Source organism: Coprinopsis cinerea (genome assembly GCF_000182895.1).
Source record: "Coprinopsis cinerea okayama7#130 chromosome 1 map unlocalized cont3.1, whole genome shotgun sequence".
In the NCBI taxonomy this organism is placed as follows: Eukaryota; Fungi; Basidiomycota; class Agaricomycetes; order Agaricales; family Psathyrellaceae; genus Coprinopsis; species Coprinopsis cinerea.
The window spans coordinates 2,970,020-2,988,767 of NW_003307544.1; the positions used below are offsets into that span (position 1 = coordinate 2,970,020).

The 18,748-nt window shown below is 51.2% G+C and overlaps 7 protein-coding genes across 7 annotated transcripts; 4 read left to right on the forward strand and 3 right to left on the reverse strand.

The window, feature by feature from the left end:
• Window positions 1–191: 191 nt before the first annotated feature.
• On the forward strand, window positions 192–888 carry CC1G_13724 (hypothetical protein; the record flags this gene model as incomplete). The annotated part of the gene is made up of 3 exons (XM_002912146.1): window positions 192–331; window positions 388–748; window positions 802–888. The coding sequence occupies 3 exons, from the start codon at window positions 192–194 to the stop codon at window positions 886–888; spliced, it is 588 nt and encodes a 195-aa protein (XP_002912192.1).
• A 451-nt stretch (window positions 889–1,339) lies between these two features.
• Window positions 1,340–2,089, forward strand: CC1G_13725 (hypothetical protein; the record flags this gene model as incomplete). The annotated part of the gene is made up of 1 exon (XM_002912147.1): window positions 1,340–2,089. One exon carries the CDS (start codon window positions 1,340–1,342, stop codon window positions 2,087–2,089), a length of 750 nt encoding a protein of 249 aa, XP_002912193.1.
• A 312-nt stretch (window positions 2,090–2,401) lies between these two features.
• Window positions 2,402–4,098, forward strand: CC1G_13726 (ubiquitinating enzyme; the record flags this gene model as incomplete). Its single annotated transcript, XM_002912148.1, has 3 exons — window positions 2,402–3,540; window positions 3,591–3,791; window positions 3,852–4,098. 3 exons carry the CDS (start codon window positions 2,402–2,404, stop codon window positions 4,096–4,098), a joined length of 1,587 nt encoding a protein of 528 aa, XP_002912194.1.
• A 1,959-nt stretch (window positions 4,099–6,057) lies between these two features.
• CC1G_06622 (hypothetical protein) lies at window positions 6,058–8,118 on the forward strand (the record flags this gene model as incomplete). The annotated part of the gene is made up of 2 exons (XM_001829233.2): window positions 6,058–7,318; window positions 7,382–8,118. The coding sequence occupies 2 exons, from the start codon at window positions 6,058–6,060 to the stop codon at window positions 8,116–8,118; spliced, it is 1,998 nt and encodes a 665-aa protein (XP_001829285.2).
• A 624-nt stretch (window positions 8,119–8,742) lies between these two features.
• Window positions 8,743–10,941, reverse strand: CC1G_06624 (hypothetical protein). The gene is made up of 4 exons (XM_001829235.2): window positions 10,722–10,941; window positions 10,194–10,664; window positions 9,688–10,134; window positions 8,743–9,628 (listed from the first exon to the last, which is right to left on the reverse strand). Exons 1-4 carry the CDS (start codon window positions 10,916–10,918, stop codon window positions 8,899–8,901), a joined length of 1,845 nt encoding a protein of 614 aa, XP_001829287.1. The 5' UTR covers window positions 10,919–10,941; the 3' UTR covers window positions 8,743–8,898.
• A 518-nt stretch (window positions 10,942–11,459) lies between these two features.
• Window positions 11,460–13,797, reverse strand: CC1G_06625 (pantothenate kinase; the record flags this gene model as incomplete). Its single annotated transcript, XM_001829236.2, has 7 exons — window positions 13,364–13,797; window positions 13,244–13,309; window positions 12,180–13,146; window positions 11,906–12,125; window positions 11,734–11,795; window positions 11,580–11,673; window positions 11,460–11,520 (listed from the first exon to the last, which is right to left on the reverse strand). Exons 1-7 carry the CDS (start codon window positions 13,454–13,456, stop codon window positions 11,460–11,462), a joined length of 1,563 nt encoding a protein of 520 aa, XP_001829288.1. The 5' UTR covers window positions 13,457–13,797.
• A 578-nt stretch (window positions 13,798–14,375) lies between these two features.
• CC1G_06626 (coatomer subunit gamma) lies at window positions 14,376–17,763 on the reverse strand (the record flags this gene model as incomplete). The annotated part of the gene is made up of 11 exons (XM_001829237.2): window positions 17,474–17,763; window positions 17,259–17,417; window positions 16,753–17,207; window positions 16,567–16,700; window positions 16,337–16,515; window positions 15,788–16,287; window positions 15,636–15,733; window positions 15,445–15,579; window positions 15,147–15,388; window positions 14,670–15,093; window positions 14,376–14,614 (listed from the first exon to the last, which is right to left on the reverse strand). The coding sequence occupies exons 1-11, from the start codon at window positions 17,702–17,704 to the stop codon at window positions 14,376–14,378; spliced, it is 2,796 nt and encodes a 931-aa protein (XP_001829289.1). The 5' UTR covers window positions 17,705–17,763.
• Between the last annotated feature and the right edge of the window lie 985 nt (window positions 17,764–18,748).

The window sequence follows — 18,748 nt, forward strand, 5'->3', positions numbered from 1 at the left end:
AGTATGCAACCTCATCGTCGTCTTCACGTCGACGGTCCACAATGCCCGTAGATTGTGACACCAGGACGCGTCTAGAATTAATCAAGGGAAGGTCCGACATCCTATTGATCAGGTCACGTACTCCTTCAAACGACAGGCCATCTGCGGGCTTCATTTGAACCCCCTGCCGATGATACTCTATCACAACCTCAATGTCGTCTCCACAAGAGCACACCCCAGACCAGAAGAATGTAGCATTGAGTTATCTAGCTGCAGTTGAGGAGCAATTTAACTGTGCGCCAGAGCACTACCATCGGTTTCTGGAGTACATGACCCAGTACAACAGGAAGGAGTGAGTTCGCGCTTTCCATCACCTTTGGGGTTTTGCTGAGTTGGTCTATGTGTCAGGATTACAGCGTCGAGTTTAGTCACGGAGGTCTCTGCTATCCTTTACAAGTTCGAGCACCTTGTCGATGGCTTCAACGCTTTCCTTCCTGATGGCTGGACAATGAAAACATCCCCTGACGAGAAGGCCCCGAACGCTTGGGTTGTCAACATAAACACACCAGAAGGCGAATTCATCAGGCGGTATTCGGAGGTCGTTCTGGGAGAGGAGGAAGAGGAACAAGAAGAATCTTCGACGAAGGAAGAGTTCAAACAAATGATCCAGCTAGTCAACGACATACAAACGAGATATACGGATGATCCTGCTATCTACAGAGAGTTTCTGAAGGCAATAGATCCGAATAGCAACAGTGGGAGTCGCGAGGTTCGTTGGCACAACGGCTACTACTCTTCAGTGTGGCTGAATCCACATTACAGGAAATCTTTGCGGTTGTGAAGAATCTGTTACACGAATCTCCTGATCTTGTTGGGCGGTTTCAGACTCTTGTTGTTGGTGGTGATTAGGAACTACGCCGAACCCAATACATAGCGCATTATCATGTTTTCGGACAGTGATATCGCTTTTCTCCGCTTCATTTGTGACATGTGTCATGGTTATCTATACGGGATCTACCAATTGACCTCTTCATTGTCTTGAACGACCACCACCCTGTGGTATATATACCTGTGAATGTGCTTCGAGTGAAGAATGTATTTGACTTGGACAAGGTCAGAGGGAACTTTTACACAAGCTGAGTGCATTTGACTCGGATCCTTAGGCCTTCTAGCTGAAGAAAGATGCACATCCCGAGCGAAATATCAGCGCACATTTGTTGCACCCACTTGAAGCCCCGTCAGGTTATTGAAGATTCTGATGATAGGGGCTTTCTCCGGATGGGCAAAACACGACCCAACACGGGTTTGCTGACGCCGTCGCGGCTTGTTATCTGTCTTTGTCTTCTTACCCGCATGCACTATGGCCAGAGCCAAAAGGAATTCATCACCATCGAACTCAATAGAAGCTGGTCCATCGAAAAGACGTCGCCAGAACCCACCGCCCGAACCAACGAACGAAGTTATCGAAATCAGCTCTGACGAAGATGACCCTCCCGCCAGCGTGAAGCCCCCCTTGAAAGGAAAGGAGAAAGGGAAGGCCAAAGCCAAGGTCTACGAATTCTCGGACAGCGAGATAGAGATTATTGAAAAGCCTGCTGCTGTTTCTAAACGCGTTAAATCCAAACCCAAACCCAGATCCAAAGTCAAACCAAAGACTTCAGCAACGGTCTTTGTCCAGGATGACGATGTGGTGTTAAATGACGTCGTTGAAGATGTCGACTGGTATGCCGAAGACGTTATCCTTGACACTGTTGATGCTGGACTCGGGCTGCTACATGAGGTCGGTGGTCTCGTCCCAGAACCTGGTATTGGCGTTACGTCTTCTGCAAACGGTCTACATGACCTTGCCGAGACAAAGGAGGTTGCGCGACGCGCAGGCGATTCCAGTTCCGGCGTGCAGCAGAATACGTTAACTTACAAGGCCAACACAAAATCTGCTGTTAATCTCGAGATTCCTCGCGTCAAACTCCCTAACCCAGAACACGGAGTCGCCGAGTTCAAGGAATTGTTATCCCGAGTCGGGACTTGTTCGAGGTGCAAGGCAGAGCTAGCGTCTCCCTCTGGTCAGGTCTGTATCAAACCTTGCTTGCTTGCTCAATTTATCAACTGAAAAGCCTGCTTGAGTCAGGTTGATATCAGCAGGGACGAATCCTTCCAGCGCACCTTTGGAGAACTTCTCCACGCGACCTGCCCTTCGAAATCGTGCCGAGGGGCGTACTGCCGTGGCTGCTCTAAACCCCTTTCGTGCGCGTCCCAATGTCCAGGGCCGTCTGGGAATCCCAGCTGCTCAGCACTCACTTGCTGTACCGAGGGCCGCGCAGTTGCACTGTTCGAAGTGCTAGCTGGATTCGATGTTCAATATCTCCTCGAGAAGGAAACATCGGATTCACGCACGAAAGAGACACTCAAGAAGTTCAAAAGAATGGGCGCTGGCTCTGTCGGGCCTGGCGGTACAGGGTATGGGACGGGCAACTACCATGCGCAACCTCATTACCATTTTCATGGAACCGGCACTGGCCGTGGACGGGGTCGTGGACGAGGTCGTGGAGGTGCCGCCTCCAGCAGTCGACCAGAGCTAATTCCCCTTCAGCAGAGGACCTCCATTGACTACGCCGCCCGATGGGACCAGACGGTATCCAGAGCATTGACATCCATCCGGGACCTTCTACCTTCCCCATGCTCAGAAACCCCTGAAATCTACGACCTTCTTCCCCACCCTTCCCTCTCTGCGCTCATTCTCATGTCCTACGTCCCGACAGTTTTGGCTCAACTATTACGGAACGACTCAGTCACGGACTGGATAGCCAGAAGCCATGTCTATCACGCTATGCTCTCTTTACTTCGCCGCATGTCTGACTCGGAACTCATCATTCGGGTTCTGGTCGGGAGCCGGTACGAAATCTCTCAAAGCCCGGGGTTGGGAGCTTGGATGAGGGATGAAGGCGAGATCGTTTGGCAACGAGACTCCACAGGCGCCATCGAACTCGCACCGCCGTTACTAGAACATTTCAAAAAGTTGACGAAACAAAGCGAGACATTCCTACAGGCAGCATCGCAACAACTGGGAGACGACGGCGGGGGCGATGAAGAAGGGGGTTTAATTGACGGTTTATCCTTATGTGGAGACATCATTGCTGGAAGGGATGACATCGCCCGCGCGATGGGAATCATAGGTTCCTTTGGATCTTCGGAAGGCGATGAAGATGTCGATGTCGATGTGCCACAAGCCACCAACTCCAATGGTGTCACGACACGAGGACGCGGCAAAGGCAAGGGAAAGGGAAAACAGAAAGCGCCACCAAACACAGAAGCCTTCGATGTCGAGAAGGGATACATCTCTGCATGCGAGAAGTTGGCGTTCGAACATACCGCTTTGGGTACAGATGGACCTGATGGACTGGTCTATGCGAATTACAACTACTTTGGCCAGCTCAAGGCTACTCAGAATCAAACCCGAATTCCAAAGGATAGACTTCACCTCGCGAAGGAATTGGCTGTCATGGCCACAAGTCTTCCCCCTGGCATTTGGGTCAGGGTAGATGAGGTTCGAAACGATGCTATGTAAGTTATGTCTCCATTCCATCTGTCCTTACTCTCACGGCACCTCGCAGCAAGGTCATGATTGCAGGACCTCAAGGTACTCCCTATGCCGGGGGGCTCTTCGAATTCGATGTCTTCATGCCATTGCAGTATCCCAACTCTCCTCCGTTGGTTCATCTCAGAACCACTGGACGTGGAACCGTCAGATTCAACCCCAATCTCTACCAATGTGGAAAGGTTTGTCTGTCCCTTCTTGGGACATGGCCCGGAAGGTGAGTGTCGTCCCGTGATGCAAACGTTACTATCTTAACGCGCGACCCGTTGGTCTACAGCCCAGAAGAACAATGGACGAACAAGTCGACGTTGCTCCAAGTTCTCGTTAGTATTCAAAGCATGATTTTAAACGAAGCTCCTTATTTCAATGAGTACGTTATCATTGGTTCTTGTTCTCAGCTTCCCATGCTTGTTGGTGGGTGGATTTACAACTGCCTTCCCCGAATGTCGATCCAAGCTGCGCTATCAGATATGCTCGTTCCATCCCGTGAAGAATCGAAGGCTGATTTCATTTTATTTGCGTAGACCTGGACATGGGAAAGTTAATCTCAATTCCCAAGCAAGCATCGCGTACAACCGAAACACAGCGGTGCAGACCGTGCGCTGGGCGATGATAGAATGGCTGAAAGAAGAACACCGTCATGGGTTGTGGGGAGTGAGCGCTTCAATTTCCGGCTGAGAGTTTATGACGTCTGATATGATTCGACCCTTTACGAAGGGAGTCATCAAATCACATTTCACCACCCTCGAGGAGAAGATACGCAAGCAGTAAGCCTGTTTTCACTCAATAAAATGGCCATGAGGCTTTAATGAACTTCCAGGATCTTAGAGTGGGCGAACGATATCCCCGCCATACGGAACTATCCGTCTTCAATGAACTCGGGGGCACGATATGATCCTTACTGGGGGATGCCTTCTTTGGCCCCAATACAGAACCCTTTCATACAAGGCTCTAGCGGTGTTAATGGTTCTGGGTACTTATCGGCCATGGCGAGTCTGCCATCGATGCACGCTACTGGGCCAACGAAAGGCGCGACAATCACAGGGCGGAACCCCGAGCCCCCGAAGGCAGGCATGGATCTGGTCCATGAGTTCGAAGAGGGAATGAAGCGAGTGCAGGAATGGGGTTGCAAGGATGATTGAACGGCATTTTGCCGTCGACAGATAAAGATCAAGGGGCAGTGGCTTTTAAGCGATGTATTCACAGCAATGCCAATAGTTTCTGCTGGACGGAATACCTGGTGCTACGAGTAACATGTTGCAAAGGGGGTTGTCATGTCGTAACTAGTGCCAATTACATCTATGTCAAGGCTGAGAAGGGCTACTCTTGTGCTCAACAGGCTATACCGACCTCGCGTTTATCCAGAATTCGAGTCGAGCTGTGAGCTCTCTCATTGTGGGGCGAGGAAACAGGAAGATGATGATATTAGCACGATGATAAGCTTGACTGGCTGGTGCTTGTTTGGGCCTGCGATGTGCGGTCGATTCGCGATCCGTTGCGAATCAGCCTAATAAGCTTGTAGCTGAGGGTTATCTATAGTTCATTGTCGCAGAGACGACAAAAATACATGCAACGTTGAGATAGGGGCCTCGGAGTCTCTGGGAAGCAAATATGATATCGCCGCTCTGCAGACTCGCCCACGATCTGTCGCGAACTCACACCACTGCCAGCCCCCGCATTCTCTTCGGACTCATATTGTACATGACTGCGTGCGGAAGGCCACAAAAGAAACCGGAGAAGTCCTTCTCTTCGAATGGTACGTTCAAACACTGCCGAAAGACTGCCCGTTCCTCCCCCACGGTGGACGCCGTTGATGACTCTACATTTCCAGGTGTGCTCGGGGTGCTGACTGTAGTGAGTTTCTAAGACAGTGCCATTACGCGTTTATCCGCCCTTCATTGCTCTAGAATTTCAAAAACTAGCTTTGAAGAACCACTCTCTCGAAATTCGCCGTCTGAAGGGTTTACAGCGATTCCTAACAGGACTCGCTGGACTCCTCGCTAAGACCATAATGGCTTTAGTAGGTCGGGGTTCGAGGCTGTCAAGCCCTGCTCACCTTCTCCAAGTCTCTCCAAGGCTGCGCTTTCAATGGGGGCAAAGATCAAGATCCAGTCTCTACATTAAAAGGCTTTCGTTACGATAGCCGGACGGGGAACGCTTCCTGTCACGTCAGGTTGAGTGTCCGCGAGGCCTCCAGTCTTGACTCGCAGTGCCAGAAACTCTCTTACAGTCCGTGTCGCCTGGGTGTGTGGTAATTCATCCGAGTCGTCCTCAAGCCAGAGACATCGAGTCGACCAGTTCTCTCGCCCCGGAGGGTGTTTCGGATATCCGAGATTCCGAACTGGTTTGCCAAATGGACCGGTGAATTACAGATCCAACAATAGATCCCTGTGCTTGGACTTCCCTCGAGCTTCCCAAGCTTGACCAGTGAGTGACTATTTAATATCCCATGGTTCTTCCAATTTTCACAATCCGTCTCCGCCATGTCTGTAGCCTTACTCTCCAGGTCGTCGCGCACCATTTTGATGCACGTATCCCTCGCACAACTCTCACCAGAACTGACAACAATTGACACCCTCGTCCATGGCCTCTCACCAAGCGTCCTTCCTGCGGAACTGCTTCTGCTCGTCAGAGGCCATCTCCTTCCCCTCGTGACGGCAGAGCTGATATCCAAGTCAGAACGAATTCTGGCTACCCACGAAGCCACCCTACTATCCCTCCTCTGTCGCGATTGCGCAGCGTACAACCTCGACATCTACGGACCCAGCGTGTTCAAATGGCCCTGGGACCAATTCTCAGGTCCTTGTGCTTGCCGTGGTGATAGCGGCGAGTACGCGACAAGGATTGACACATTTAACAGATGTGTCAATTCACTGAGATCTCCCACCTATCTCGACCATTGTTACCCCAAGCGGAAGGAGGACGGCGACATTCTCATCGATGGGGATAGTCTCCAATTTGGCCCCAGATATTTGGACGCCAATCATGTCCTCGAGTTCCATCTCTCGAGAGAGACTCGGCGACTATCACGGCTGGCCTACAAGGAAGAGCTATCCATCCGCAGGCAACGTCAACGAACATATCTCACTTCACCTCGCCTTCCTACCATCAACCCCGGGTTTGCCACAACTGTGAGTCCAAGGACACGCGGTTTCGTTAGGGCCAAAACCATTTGGGATGTCGTTTCCCTCGTCCTTCATGAACAGTATGGATGCGAGGTCTTCGCTTTGCAGGATGTTCCATTGGCCTCAGGTATCGATGACGACTGGGGTGAGGGCGCCTGCCCAGCAGTTAGCCAGAGCGACTCGATTCTGGAAATACATCGATCGAAGTGTCCTCTCCTTTCCGTGGATCAACTTTCCCAACATCGCACTGAGCACCATGTCCATACCGCCGGCATCGGCCAGTCACCATCCTCCTCCGATCTCCCGGAATTGCACACACCTTCCAGTTTTTGGTCTCTAACATCCCCTCTCAACAAAAAGGACCGTGTCTACATATCACCCTTGAAGCAAGACGAAGCCGTAATTCACGCTCACGGGTTTCGAAATACCTCGGCTCCTTCCTGTGACGGCACCATTGGACCTTTCTCCGAGGACAACTTTATCCTTACTCTATCTTCAGCCCTCTCCAACCATATCGATCCGTGGGTTTCCCGCGCAGTGCTTATGCACACCAGAACGGACCTCGGACTTGATCTCGACTATTCTCTGTACTGTTCAACCCTGAAAGCAAGTACTCCGAGTGAGTAGAGCGGCCCAGCACTCATACCTTTGGGTTTTCAAACTGATTCGGACTTTCGAATAGATACCAGTTCGAATCTGAAAGATGCCCCGTCCGCCGGTTCACTCGAAGATGACAACTCCGGGGTTCAAGTCTGTGCAATGGGAAGCGAAGCTGGAGTCACCGGTGTGGCGGTCGTGAGCGTGGGCAACAGTAGCAGCGGCTGCTCAACTCCTTCGACATCTCGGTGTTCAGCCAATCTCGCAACGGAAGCGACGACTTCGCCATTCGCCGTCCCGACGTCATCGATCTCAGAAGGATCGTCGTCTTCGACATGGACGTGGACTTTGGCACGGTCTGCGATGAGCATGGTAGCTGGTGTGATTCGGAACACCAGTAATTGCTACTACCGCACCTCTTCTTCAACTTCGTCCCTCCACCATCGACACAGGATCAACCTGAATTCTTATTCCTACTCCTACTCTCACTACCACCACCACAACTACAACAGCGGATGTTTCCACCCAACATCGAGTTCCCTCTTCAGCTCCACGTCTGCGGATCCCTCCCCGTCTTCCTCTCCATTGACGCCGTCAACATCGTCGTTCCCGACGTTCTCTTTGAACACCTTGACACCCTCCCGGCTATTAAACTGCATCCTTCGCCTCTTCTTAACCTCCACATCTGTCCTCGGCTATTCACTGTATCTCACCGGCTTTTTGATCACTCTTTGCACCATCTCGATCCCCTTGGCGGTGGCAAAGGTTGCATTGACGGTCGTCTGTTTCTACTCGAGACCGTCTTCGTTCCGACTTTTATGAGATGTTTGATGACTTGTTCCGACGATTTCCTTCAGGTTCTTCATTCCCATAAATATGCATTCCTTCCCTTCTACTTTCGAAACACGGGATTCCTTTGTACAACAACCAGTGATTCTCTTCAATAGATAGTCTTAGAAGACACGAAATAGAAATAGTCCCAGCAAGCTCGCAAGAAGGGTTTGAATTGGGATTGAGTCATGCATTCATTCTTCTTTCTCTCTACTACATCGATGGACTAAGGCCTACACCGAGTCCAAAGCTACTAGGTACACTAATTTTGGTTCCGAACAACTACAAAGAATAACGGGAGATGGAAACGTGGAACATGGAACGAGAAACAAAGGTCGAAGGATCGCAGAGAGAAGAAGGAGGTAACCTGCAGCATAGTACTGGTTATACAAAACGGGATGGTTTACTACATTTCGTGTGTCGACATCGGGTTTTGCAGTAAGCTTCAAAGCACAGTTACAGCAACAGAATTTGAGGACCCAGATATGTTTGTTTTGGAGGCGTATGGGGTGGAAGAGAATGCAGAAAGGGTCCAGAGAATGGTTGGAAGCAAAAGAGAACAGGAGAAAAGAAATCGGGCCGGTCGTTACTGAGTTCGAATAAATATGCAATATGGATAGATGACTGGGGGTTGTAGGGAGACATGATACAATGCATAAGGTTTTTTGAAATCCGGGGACTCCATTAATGATGTGAAGAGTCATAACGAGGGTCACATTGACCCTCGACGTACAGGCAGATTGCTTTTTATTATGCAAGACACCTGCTGCATTACTGTCGGTGGAAGTCGAGGAGAAGGTAGGCATCCTCGATGTTGATTCCGTGTCGTTTCGCTCGCTCCGCGCAGTAGGCCGGATCCTCATTAACATAGTAGGACTGGGAAGCTGGATGATAGGAAGGATCGAAGATGGCTATGCTTGGATTAAAGTGTCGGAAAGCGAGATCGACCGGTCCTTCGACAACAGGGTCCATGAGGTGTTTCCTTGAGAGATCCATCGGTGGCCGAGGGTAGTAGTGGGGGTGCGGAGGGGGAGGAGGCGGGGCATAAGGATGTTGCGAATAGTGGTATGGATAAGTAAGTGGATGGTAGGGTTCCTCCCGCATAGTGTGTGGAGGAGGAAGTTCCCGACCTTCGAATTTGTTGCGAGCCCCGGGCGCCGGGGAAGGCGAATTTCCTGGTTCTGGTGTGATAGCCTCAGAGTAATCTTCGTCGTCGCTTGGCAGGGTGCTTTGAGAAGGGTCTCGCAAGTTTCGTGTACGAACGTCCCGTTCCAAAGAAGACGATGAAGAAGACCGAGTTTCGGACAACGGTGGGGTTCCGTTCCTCGAGGTTGGTCTTGATCCAGAGTTGGGAGACGAGAAATCGTCTTGATCCATATCGGCATCGTCTTCGTCAAGACCAGAGGCACCACCTTCGTGATCTGGATCGTTGAATCGACTGCCCCGCTTCCTGGCCGTTTGCCTCAAGTTACGGAACCAGTTCGTAACTTTACCAACGTCCCTGCGATAAATGACATCAGCAACACAGTCCCATTACACAAGGGATGAACAAATACTCACATCCCTATTTCTTGAGCGAGCGCAGATCGCTCCTCAATGGTGGGCGTGGCAGTCCTCGTGAACAGGACCTTCAAAGCGTCCAGTTGATAGGGCTCCGGCCTCGATCGCCGTGGTCGAGTAGACATTGCGCTGCTATAGGGCGTTGCACTTCGACGAGAGGTTCTCCGAGGGGAGACTTCATCAGAAGGGGGAAGGCTAGGAGAGCGCTGAGATTTCCCTGAGCCATGTGAGTTTGCGGTCAAAGGCAGGGCAGTCGTATTCGAAGAGGACGTGAGACTGGGGTGCATATGATGGGGTGGCGGAGGGGGAAACGCCGAGTACTGCCGCGTGTCATTGTGGGGATAATCGGTTCTTGAGCTCGAAGAACTCTCCACAGGTTCATCGTCCTTCCGACGTTTGGCAAGGCTTCGCTGATTTTGGAACCAATTAGTTATACTTTGATAGCGCCTACAAATCATCAATCAGTCATCATCAATTACAATATAGATAATTTAATAGCAACTTACATTCCAATTCGCTCCGCCAATGCCTGCCTTTCCTCTGCCGTTGGGTGAGGGTTACTGTTATAGAGCTTTTTGAGTTCCTCTGTCTGTTCGTTGGTGGGTCGCATGCGCATCTTCTTGGGCATGTTGGACTCTGGCGACTCGTCGCGTTCCAAGGCGGCCTGAGAATAGTCGGTATGGGCCACGAAGGTGGAGAGACCTGAGGACTGAACGATATCCGAATGAACGGGCTTGGACTGAGCCGAGGCCTGAGTATGCTGAGACGAAGGACGGTATTCGTCGTCGTCGTTGTCGTTTGCGGGGTCGCGATCACCCGAGGTAGTGGGCACAACGGGTGGATTAGCAGCAGCTGGGGCATTTGGATTTGTTGAGTTTAAATGGGAGCCATTAGCCCGATCGCTGGCCACTGTACGGGTTCGCTTCTTTGACGAGGCCCGTTTATTTTGAAACCAAGCGTTGACCGTCTTTGTTTCCCTGAAAGAAGGGCATCAGAAAATTGCCCTATTGAGGATATTCAAAGGAAGAACAAACATTCCCAGTCGCTCGGCCAATGCAGAACGAATGTCGAGCGGGGGATGCTCGTCCTTTTCGAAGAGCTCGTTGAGTGCTGCTAGCTGCTCTGGGGCATGGCGATGTCTGGGCTTCTTCTGGGCACCGTTCGCGGTTGCTGGGTTGGTTGGTGCGACGGTATTGGCCCACTCGTCTGCGAGAACGGTGGCCAGCGACATTTGGGCAGCTTGGGTCGAGGTCGGGGAATGAGAATGAAGACAAAAGCCGGGTCTGGCGATTAAATAAGACGAGCGGAGCACTTGCAAAAATGATTGGAATGGGTGTGTGGGAACAACCCGATTGGCCTTTAACACTCCTCAACTCTCTTTCCAATTCCATTCCCCTCCTTCTCCGCATAGCAGCATGTATATTCTTCCAATTCTCTTCTTTTCCCTCAGAACACTCTTATACACCGGCAGACCTCACCGCAGAACATTCCCCACACATTTAGCACCATGTACTTACATATAGTAGTCAGCCAATTAACCGAACCACTTTCAGCTGCTGATTCTTAACGAGTTGCTATATCGGGCGAACATGGATCGATGATGACGAGACAGATGATGTCTGTGGTTTGGAGTATGAAGAACATCGAATAGAAAGAATATACACTAGCTTGCTTTACAACGAAGGAAAAGGTATCCAGAAATGCGTAATAGAAAAAGACATAAAGATAAAAGAATCCAGGTATGTTATGTCTACACTATTTTTTCACTTGCTTCACGAATCACTCTCGTTTTCATCGGGATCAATATTCCGGATCCAGGCGCCGATTGCCCCTCTATTTTGAGCCCGTCAGTAAATTTCGGCGACCAATAGGATTCCACAAATTCTACTCACAGGAACCCTTCGTGTCGAAGGAACAAAGCTCGCTTGCTGCCTTTACTCCAGAATCGAATAGCATACGACAGTGTGGCTATCGTCGCCGCATGTCCTATATCACCCCATAGAATCAGTCTTCTATCCCAAGCTCCGCCGAGTAACAAATGCTTACCTCGAATAAAGCACCCGCCAAAGTAGATCCTATCCAACCCGTACTTTTCCGCATTCATGTACCTGTCATCATCACAAGACGCCAAGAAGACAAACCCAATGTCAGAGATTGATTACTTCCGAAAGAAGAGAAGGCAGAGAGGAGAGATAAAGCAATAGCGATAGAGACTCACGCAATCTGTCCAATGTTGTTGGACATGGCATACAAAAGACTCTTGCTGATGTCTTCGGGCGAGAACGTCCCTTGCCTACGCCCCTTCTTGAACACCTTGCCAAAAGTACTGGCGATCATCGTCGACTTGAGCCCAAGCTTGCTGTAGTCCTGGCCGTAGATGTCTCCGACGAGCATATCGACGTTCGAGTTGTCCCCTTGCTCAGAGAGCGCCAACATCTCTGCAAGAGGCAGTCAGTCCCCATAATAACGCGGTGTCGAAAGAAGATACACACCATCAAAGGATGTTGCAGGGGTGAGAAGACTCAACAGACCCCACAGCGTACCGCCTCCCAAACTCGTTCCACTCACTCGCTCAAAGGTTCCATCCTCATCGACTTTGATAATCGAAACACCAGAGCCAATGTTGACGAGCAGACAGGGAAGCTGAGGCGTTGGGTTGCTTTCGAACGTGACGCCATAGCGTGGTGGGTCGGGACTTGGTCGTTCCAGGGGTACAGGGGCAGCTGAACCATTGGGAGTGGCAGCAGTCGATGTCGAAGGTGTAGCATTCACCGATTCCGGCAGCGTAGGGGCACCCTTGGATCCAGGATGCGAAATGGACGAAATCAACTCATCCGAGAAGTAATACGCCTCATCCGGAATCTGAGTGATAAACTTCAAGCCCTCAATCAAACACTCCATCTCATCCTCCCGCCTCACTTCCACCTGCAACTCGTGTCGGAACAGCTCGTAGAACTTGTGCGCACCACCGCCCGTAGCCATGATCTTCACGCCCCTCCGCATCTCCTCTATCGACACCCCGTTGATCTCCGCCGACCTCGAGATCAGTTCTTGAATGAACGCGACGCATTCGTCGATGTTGTCGGTTTCGAAGCGTTCAAAGTTGAGGGAGCCGCCGGGGAAGTGGTGGGGCCGTGTATCGGGAAGGTTGCTCTGTCGGAGGAGGTTGTCGTGTAGCGCTGAAAGTCCATGGACGCTATCCGCACGCGAGGACGAGGAAGATGAACAGCAGTCCAAGACCAACGGCGTCAACGCCCCGCCATGTTTACCACTCGCCACAGAGGACGAAGCGGAGACGACTGAGGCATCATCTGTTGTGCAGGGCTCTGATGGTGATAGAGAACGGGGTGTGGAGATGTCACTTGCTGAGCTGGAGCCCCGAGTAGCGGCTATCGAAGGAGACGGTGGTGGATCCGGCGAACGCGTAAAGTAGACCACCTTGGCTAGAGATCCACCAACCTAGAATGAACGAGAACACGAAAAAAAGACAAGATAATCAAACCCTCGGGTTAACCACCATCATGGCATCGGGAGAACACGAAGCGAGTCAACTTACATCGACAGCGATGTGGGAGACGGGTTCGATGTGGTTCGGGAGGTAGATACCCCGACTGTCTCGAGTCTAGAAAAGAGTCTTTCCTTAGCATCCAGAACAATAGACAGATCGAATATCTACCTCGGGTGACTCTTCTGACAAGATGATTGCGCCTCTGGTATCAACGTGGATGACCTTGGCTGAGGGCAGCGACGGGGTGACTGCTGGCGGCATCGTTGTGGTTGAGCTTTGGGCTGTAGCGCGCTGTGTATGGGGGTTTATGGAATGCTGATGCTCCGGTGACGGTATATCAAGGTCCTGAGCGCCTAATCGAATTCGAAATCGCTGCTTCGAGAACAACTACAGGGTCAAAGTCGAGGGCCGGAACGCAAGCAGGGGTTGAAACGTCGAGGTTTGGACTACGCTGGGGGTATAAATATCTGGAGTCGTATGATATAGGCGAAACCGAAAAGATGGAGAGAGGAACCAACGGCGTTGAAGTGATCCGCTCGTATGGAGATGTCGTTTATACGCTTCGCAACTCGTCGCCGTAGGGTATATCGTCCGACACCACAACAAGAGTTTAAGGCCCTGGCCGAACAAAAACTATTAGTCACTATTACCCTGATATAGCCAACGAATGAGGCTCAGAATGAAAAATCTCGAACCAGATACTCTGTACCGATGGTTATGACCTTCCCCGAGGTTGTTGCTTGTCTTGCCTTCACCGAGGGAGTTTAGCCCCACAGAGCCGATTCAGATATCCTGGGGAAGAAAAAATGGGTCCGCTCGGTTTTATGTAGGTCGAGTTCCCGGTGACGAAGCCAAGTGGCGCACAACAAGGTCGGGTGCGGGCCTTGTGGGGGTTGTTATGGGTCGGAACGAGCTCAGGAGCAGGGCGTATAAGAAGGAAAGCGGAAAACAGTTATTTGTTCGGCTATGCATTGTAGAAACCGTTCTTCGGGGCGTCGTGCCACCGGTCGCGGAACCACTGTCCAACCGGTATACCCTCACGCCGTTGCGCGGAAACAACCTGTCCGCTGATCCAGACTCTTAAGGGGCTCTTACCAGGGAACGATCCAATGGAATTTCACAGAAGAAAAATCGAAAAGGCGAGAAATATTACAACACGATACAATACAACGCTATCCCTCTAACCACCAACAGCGGCAATCACGAGATCGCACACTTCTTGCTTCTCTGCCCGCACCGAAAGCTCTAGAGTAACGCCAGCGCCCCTGGAATAGGTCATGCGACAACGGGCCAAAACCTTTCCACCACCTCCTGTCGCCAGTCCAGACAATTGAAGGGTATGCACCGACGTCGACTGTGGCGTTTCCGTGCCTCCCAGAGGCTCCATATTGAGCACTTCGATGATGGAATCGCAAGCGGCTGGTATGCCAGTGTCAGTTCAACACACTATCACTATTCATAAATGCCAACACACCTTTCAGACTCTCCATAGCAGAGAGAGTGAATGTCTCCGTCTGGCTCGGTGCTGACCGCATACGATCCCATTCCGAACCAAATGTAGCATAGCTGGGGATGATATAGTCTCCACCAGCGCTGAGCTCGACCTCCTCCAGCTGGTACTCGTCCTCGTATCCCTCTTCCTCAGGCTCACCGGTTGCAGGATCAACCTCCTTGCTAATGAATTTGAGCGTGCAAGCAAACGATCCGAGGGCATAGGTCTCGGGATCTGTTCGGGTGAAGGAAACATAGATGATGCCTGGAGAATTGGTGGATGAAAGAGATGGCAGGGGAATGATGAAGTCCTCCACCAGCGGAGTCTCGTCCTCGTCGCTCGAAGGTGTCATGATCACAGAGACCTGCTCGAGAACGGTATCGGGAAGAGTGTTGGACACATTGAACTAATTCCAAAAATGTCAAAACAGGAAACAGCGACGCAATACGATGTACAAACCTGGAAGACAACGTGTTCCTTGAAGATGTGCTTGACGCAGGTGACTTGATATTCGGTCTCGCTCTCTGTGAGTTGAGCCGGCGTCGCACTGCTGTTGAGCACGGTGCCATACGATGCAAACTCTGGAACCTCCGCAAGTTGTTGAAGGTACGCTGACTGTGTCTCTGCTGCCGAGGGTGCTTGTGGTGCAGGGGACACCGACTTGGCAACGGGAACACCAATGGTATCGAGGCTGCTGGGTCCTGCAAACACCGGTTAGCAATGTCCATGTGGAGCAGATGATCAAAAGGGTCCTTACGGGCAGCTTCTTGTGCAGCCTGGGCTCGGCTGATCTTGGGCACAGACGAAACATCAAGAGGCTCGGATGCAGCAGAAGGGTCCTTCACGTATGCGACTAACTTGGCTTCCAAGGCGGCCAGAGAGAAGACAGATTCTGAAACGCGCCCATCAATCGGGGAATACAATACTCAAACGCAGATAATATGTTACCTTCTTTAACATACGCGTCAGCCAAGGGTTTGCGATCGAAAATCTTGAGGTAAAGTGCAGCACGATCCCGAACTTCGTCATCAACATCGTCCAGACATCTGGATAGTTTAAAGAGTCAACGATCGTACAAGCGGTAAAGGAAATTGACAGACCTTCTCAACAAGACAGTGATACTGCGCTTCAAGCTTTCCTCTGGAGAGTTCACACCAAACTTGGCCAAGCTGGTCACCGCGGCAGCACGGACAGTCGCGTTCTCCAAAACGACTCGGTTGTAGATGTATCGAATGTACTTGGCGGGTTGAGGAGACTTGGGGCCTTCCACACCAAGCAAGTGCAGGATTCGAACAGAGAGTTTGGTGAATTCGCAGTCCTCAATGAACTCGCAGAGATGCGACAATGCCTGCTCCTTGCTGTCGGTAATGAACTTGATCATATCAAACATGGCCTCAACCACAGCGCGCTTGAAGTCATAACCGCCTTCATCCCGCAAGACGCCGGAAAGGAACGAAAGCATCGACGAGTATTTTGTGGGGAACTTGAGGCAGAGGGATCGGATAGCGTCGACAATGATGACCTTGAATTCATCACTAATCTCGGTCATGAAGCCAGTGATTTGTTTGATGAGGCGGTCAACAGAGGCTTCGTTACCAGTCTGGTAGACGATTAGAAGATGAAATGCGACGGTTAGGGGTTGTGCGTACCTTGAGCAAGGTGGTGATGGCATAGGTGGCCACACTCCTGTTAGGATCGGCGATGAGAGCTTCAAGATCGACGTTGCATGCGGCAACAGCTTGAGGATAGGTGAGGGCAAGGGCAGCAAGTGTTCGAGCCGCAGCAAACTTGAGAACAGGCTTGGGCGATGACAAGAAGAGTTGGAGGACTAAACTGGGGTCAGTACCGTGACGTGCTGTATCAACACGGGAAACCCCACCAGCAATGGGCTTGGTCAACTGCGATGGCTGGACATGCTTCAACTCGACGATGGCACGGGCGGCTTCAAAGTTGACCATATCGCTCTTGTGTCGCAACCAACCCTCCAACATCTCAATCATCTGCCTCTGGACGCTACACAATGCAGTCAGTATTCCAAGCTAATCACAATGAGATTACCACGTACTTGGGATCATCCTCAATAATCCTGGCCGCAAACCTGATGAGCATACACAACGCCATCGGATTCTTCAACGTTGTCCCTGCCCCACTCTTGCCTCCACCAAGCTGTTGAATCATCTTCGTAACCGCCATCCGATCTTGCTGCCTGATCAAATACAGCAGCCCAAGTGCGTGATACTGCGTCGCATAGCTCGTACTCTGGATCGCCTGGTGTCCGCTCGGCTGGCTGCTTCCCCCTCCGAATCCCAAGTACCCGCCACCACCACCGCCAGAACCGAAGAACCCAGAGGAAGATTTGGCATTGACGGCTTCTTGTGCTTCGTTCACCCAGCGTTTGACGACGTCCTTGGCAAAGGGGAAGAGGTGGTAGGCGGAGACGAGCGCGGCGGATGAGATGGACGGGTTGCGATCGACTATGGCAGCTTTGAAGAATCGCTCGACGCCTTGAGCCATGGAGGGCTGTTCATATGATCAACCAAGGCTCCTGTGTGGAGAAACGGGAATACGCACGTCGATAATACGGACAAGGGCGCGGATAGCATTGGGACGATAAATGACCTCCGCATTGGCTTGCATATCCTTCATGATACTGCTCGTTACCATGATCACATCTTCAGCGGTCGTCGCGAGCTCCTTGATGGCCAGATAAACTGCTTGTCTGAGTCCGCTCTGTGTTCATAGATATTAATGAGAAAGCTATATCAATTAGGTATCCTAACGCTCACATCTTTGTTCTGGAAGAGCTTGGTGGTGCCGAAGAAGAGGGTGGTCGCCTCTTGGGTACCAAAGGTCTCTCCGATGTACAAGAGATAGACGATCCGCGTAAGTAGGGCCCTGCATTTTCGAGCACTGACAGGTGTATCGTTGAATACGCGAGCCTCTTGGATAATCGTAGTCTTGTTGTTGTAGTACGAGCTCAGCCCGCTCTCATCCTCCTTTTTCGAGGCAAATGCCATCGCGTCGATGCAGGAAACGAGGACAACAGGAGGAAGCCAGGGGCCGACTTTTGGGTGATTTGGAACACTAACCTCAGCGCCGTCACCCTCGAGGCGACGTGGAGGATTTGTTGGCAGCTGTTTGGCAACACCTTCCAGGATGCAAGGCACTCTCATTCGCGGAACACAAGTGTCTGGTCATATTAACAACATTCGTCACAATAGTCATACATTGAAGGCAACAGTAGACATCGATTCGGAAGGGGGTGAGGGATTCGGAGAGACCGAAAGGGGTGGAAACGAGGGGTGATCATACGACGCATGTCTACTACGAAACTTGTTATTGTCCACACCGACAACTGTTCGTCAACTCTCCTCACGCGAGTCCAGCACTCGACGTAACCTCTCCTTCTACACTCGGCGCCCTCTTCCGTCCCGCTCGCCCTTTCTCATTGGGGAAGAGAAAGGTGGAGGACGGAAGGATAAAGTGAAGACCTAAAACCCATACAGAAACAGAAAGGGGGAAGAAAGGAATGGTGGGGGAAGGGGAAATTCTTGAAGCCAATGAATGTCAATAATACGAGTGATGGGGGATCGTGTACTACCGATGAAAAAAAGGGAAACCAGGTCAAGTGAACGGGAAGGTGTACAAGGGGGAAATGGGCTAACGTTAGGCTGAAAGGGCGCAGGGGGTGAGGATTTGGATTATGATAATAGATAACAAGGGGTTGGGGGTGAGGCGGCCAGCCCTTGTTCCGAAGAACAAGAGACTGACGTGAAAAGAAAAAGCGTCCGTTTCAGATGAAAGAAGCGATGTAAACAGGCAATGAAGCCAGAATAATGTTTAGGGTCGAATACACCTTGGGCATGGGAAGCTTGCGATTGAGTTGAGAGGTTGTCCAGGCTTCTTCTTGAAGGGAATACTTGGTATGATAGGGGTGGAATCGCCGGGCGTCAACTGATGCTGTCCGTGAACCCAGATCTATGCAACAAGTTGGGGGAAACGCCCAAACGAAACCATCCAACAACCCCCGCCAACACTCGCGTAACTTCTACAACCTCCTC